The 4,172-nt window shown below is 36.5% G+C and overlaps 1 protein-coding gene across 1 annotated transcript; it reads right to left on the bottom strand.

Moving 5' to 3' along the window:
- Positions 1–584: 584 nt before the first annotated feature.
- On the bottom strand, positions 585–2,600 carry LOC119262497. The gene is made up of 3 exons (XM_037534769.1): positions 2,396–2,600; positions 1,519–1,836; positions 585–697 (listed from the first exon to the last, which is right to left on the bottom strand). The coding sequence occupies exons 1-3, from the start codon at positions 2,598–2,600 to the stop codon at positions 585–587; spliced, it is 636 nt and encodes a 211-aa protein (XP_037390666.1).
- Positions 2,601–4,172: the final 1,572 nt, after the last annotated feature.

The following is a 4,172-nucleotide window of genomic DNA, read 5'->3' as shown; positions in this document are numbered from 1 at the left end:
TTTATGTACAACTGACTTAGATGCTTTGGGAAAAAACAAAAAAACAAACAAACAAACAAACAAAACCGTACAGACAACAGAAGTAAGACAATATTCCCTGCAAAACACTGACCGTTGAGCCTTATTAATTTAAAACTTGCTACATAATAACAATAACAAAGCGTAAAACACAAGAACTCACACTGCAGATATGTATTGGCAAGTGAAGTCATATCAAATCTGGTCAATATACTGTATGTAATATCTTATTTTAACTTGTATCCTTTTTTCCCCTTCCACTGAAAGATAGCTATGCTCATTTCAAGCATTACTTCTAATACGTCTAACAAAACATGCCTAATAAAAGTCTAATAATTAGTCTAAAATTTGAAAAATTAAAAAAATTGAATAGTTTAATAGATTTCATTTGCCAAAACTTTGTGCAAAACAGGATTAGAGACAAACTGTAGATCTTTTTCCAGCTTCTCTTAATTAAAGAAATGTTGAATTGGGAAGGCACATACACAAGGCAAAGGCCCTTCTGTGTCCAAAACAAAAAAAAACAAACAAAACCTCAGTACCTTGAGTCATTTTCTTCCTTCCCTTTATAAAGTTTTTGATGTTGCCCTCATACGACATTTGTCGACAGCCGCCTTCTTCAGTTTGCCTTTATCGGCTGCTTCCCATCCCTGCAGTTTACCACAGCTCATTACATACGCTGCAGATGAAAATAAAAGAAAGTATTTACAATCGTTGACTTTATAAAACACCACCAAGAGCACAGCACATATACCCATAGCACTGCTATATACTGGCTATACTGATCAGAATGTGCCACACACTGCGCACAACAGTAGTAAAAAATAAACATCAGTCCAATATCATTAACTTGATAACTACCTGTTTTTGGTAGAAGAAGGCAAATGTTGCAGATGTTGGTTGTGCATTTCCTTATGAAATACTGGGCAAAATGAATTGTTCTAGACATTGTTCTGATGAAGACCATACTTTTGATTAAAAAGTTAATTGAAGATGAAGTGCAGGAAATTATAAGCTGCTCAGCCATGATCTTGAAGTGGCAACCAAGGCCTGAAAGATGTGGAAAGTAGCGGGGAGCTACTGTTCAAATTGACAGAAGAATATCCAACATGGCAAAGACTATTAGTCAATAGCCAATGATCACCTCCAGCAGTACTCAGAAACAATGGTTTTGCCACTAAATATTAGTTATGTAATTCAAAGTAGAGTATATAAATCTCAAAAAGATTTTCAGTTAATACATGTTTGAGTTTTGAGTTTCTGGCACATTTATTTAACAGCCTAATATAACTTTTTCTTTACTTTCTGCAAAGGAGTAACATAAATGCATTTTGTTATGTTTTGATTTGCAATTAAGAATGTTGTATTTCAAGTGCATTTTCAATTATAGAAAATAATAATTTTGTGTTTTAAAACTCATTGCTTATTTTGAACACTACTGAACATTTAGTGTTTCTTCAGTAAGGAATGTGATACTATATAAGAAATTCTAATACTTACTTAGTATTCCATCCACTTTGGATTTATTCAATCTCTTCTTCCCCTCTGGGACTTTCCCATGTTTTCCAAATGGAACAGAATTGATGCACTCTTCAGGAGTGAAGAACTCCTCAAACAGAAGATGGAACAGACGAAAGCAGTCCCTTTTTGCCTCCTGGTGAATTGCTGTGAGTCTGGTAGAGGAAAGGAAGAGTCCACTGTCTGGATATAACTCATGTTGGCCAGGCCTAGGCTTTGAGACTGGAAGTCCACTGTCAAGTCCTTTATGCTCCTCAACTCGCTCTAAGAAGTCCCTGACTGCTTGCAGCTGTTCAATATCTAGAAAAAAAAGGATGCATTGGGATTGTTTTCAATCAGTCTTCTTGCAAGCAACAAAATAAGAAATGTGCAAAACTGAGTAAAAGGCACCCATGAGAATTAAAAAGCTGCTTATTTGGGCAGTATGTATTTATTTACTCAGGAAAACACTAATATTACAATAAAAAAAGTAACAAATACATTAAGTAGTGTCTTCCTGTATGCACATTTAATGTGCTGGTTTAACCCTTTCCAAATTGCTATTCAAAGCAGTCCAGTATCATTTGTGGATATCATTAACCCTAGTTTTGTTACACAATGCCTCATGATGTTAAAATTAAGTGTGCTGGTGTTTTTACAAATCAGTGTCATCAAGAAAATATCAGTACACAACCACTTTTCTTCACATAAGTCAGAAAAAATACTACTTTCCACAAAAATGTGTTACTTTTTACAGTATGCTGTATAACTGTGGTCAAGATTTGGTCCACTTTGTTTGCCTTCCAATAAGCATACAAATAAGTACAGGGAAGCAAATTCCTCAAAAACAAACAGAGTAAAATACAGCAAAAACACTTACTGATACTAGACAGCATCTCTTTCATCCTCCATCTTTCCGCCATCATTGCCTGCACTTCCTGCCTGCAAGCACTACATGGTTCCCATGGTCTGGCTTCATTTGGTCCAGTCTGTGAGAACTCTTCGAGGATTCCACATTCTGGAGATGGATGGCGCTCCAGGATTACGGTATCTGCTGAACTTGGATTAGAATGCTCATCATTCATGTTTAGACCAATATTCTGATTTGCACTTTCAACAAAAGGTGGCAGATGTGGTTGAGTATCATTTACAGAGGGACAGAACGAAACTTCCAGAAACGATTCCTTGCAACTTGGATTACTTGGAATGCCCTGTCTCTGATGCTCATCTAAATTCAAGAATTCAGACTGTTTTTGAATCTGGTCAGAAGTCCCTGGCAGTACCACAGGCTGTGAATCCACAGGCTGTGAATACACAGGCTGGTTGTTCCAAAATGGGATTGGAGATGGACTCTGTGTTCATGCCAGTGTTGGTATGTAAGGGGGCTTGAACTGGGTTTGTGCAGGTGGATACTCGTTGAAACTCTGGCCTGCAGCTTGGAGATGCATCTTTGGGTAGGGATGTTGGGCTGTGGAGGGTTGTGATGAAAGGCTGTAGAATCTCTGAGCAGCTTGATTGTTTTTTTTCATGTCCTTTCTTGCTCCTTTCTTTTCATCCTGGTTTTGTTCGAATTCACCAACATACTCGATGGTGGCATTATAAAATTTATTGTCAGACCACCGTGCGAGAACCTTGTCTCCAGGTGTCAGCTCTTTGAAACTGCCAATAGGAGACTCATCCACTTTCAGTAAATCACAGGACTTGAACATTTTTGCCGTATATCCATCTTCGAATGTCAAAAATACAAAAAGGCCTGAAAATAGAATAAGATAACTTAAGTACATAAAAAAATGCTGATGTCAAATTCCAAAAACTAAAACATCAACTTGTAGGTCATTAAACCAATATGATAAAATATGGTAAATATATGAATTCCAAGTTAGTGGTCAGGTTGGTTTTAGTGGGAGTTTTTCAGACCATGTCATACATCTTAAATATTAATCAAAATGTCTGTTTACAGAATTGTTGGCTATATTTCTGGGAAAATTACAAAGCGATGGAACCAATACATTAAGTAGTGTCTTCTGCATGCAAATGTGGGATTCTGAGGTTCTCATGTCAAATGTACTAAGAACAACTCCACATCAGAATGCAGATTTTGTTGTTGGGGACAGGTCAGGGGTGCAGGCAGGCAAGTCCAGAGTAATCAAGATTACAACTTACCTGTTGATGTCACATTAGTGTTTTTTTTTTTTTTTTTACTTCATTACTATCCTTAAAATGGCCCCATTCAAAGAAGAAACACTGTCCTGTTTTTTTCTCATTTGGAGTTGTACATAATGGATCAGGTTACTATTACTATTGCTAGGTGCTACTAGTGCCATCCAGGATTTCAGTCTTATTCATTGTCTAATAAAAGCATGTGACTTTATACAAGTGTCTGTGGAATGGCTTTATCATCTTCCAATATTTTAATTGTCTAATGTATTGGGTATTTGTTGTAGCCACAGCTACACTGATTTGCACTTGGCCATAAATAATAACCAGTGAGGGACTTTTATTCGCATCAGGAGCATCAACAACTCCACTATTTTTCAAAGTTCATTAAAAGATAACACTTGTGTGCTAGAACTGTGTATTAACCGTGAACTATGTATTAACTGTGAATCTAAAACTAAAATATTACTAAAAAATACACCTTGCTCATGAAGTTGTAC

Source organism: Pygocentrus nattereri, chromosome 26, assembly GCF_015220715.1.
Source record: "Pygocentrus nattereri isolate fPygNat1 chromosome 26, fPygNat1.pri, whole genome shotgun sequence".
NCBI lineage: Eukaryota > Metazoa > Chordata > Actinopteri > Characiformes > Serrasalmidae > Pygocentrus > Pygocentrus nattereri.
The sequence above is the reverse complement of the archived record's forward strand: the minus strand, read 5'-3'. Positions and strand labels throughout refer to the sequence as shown.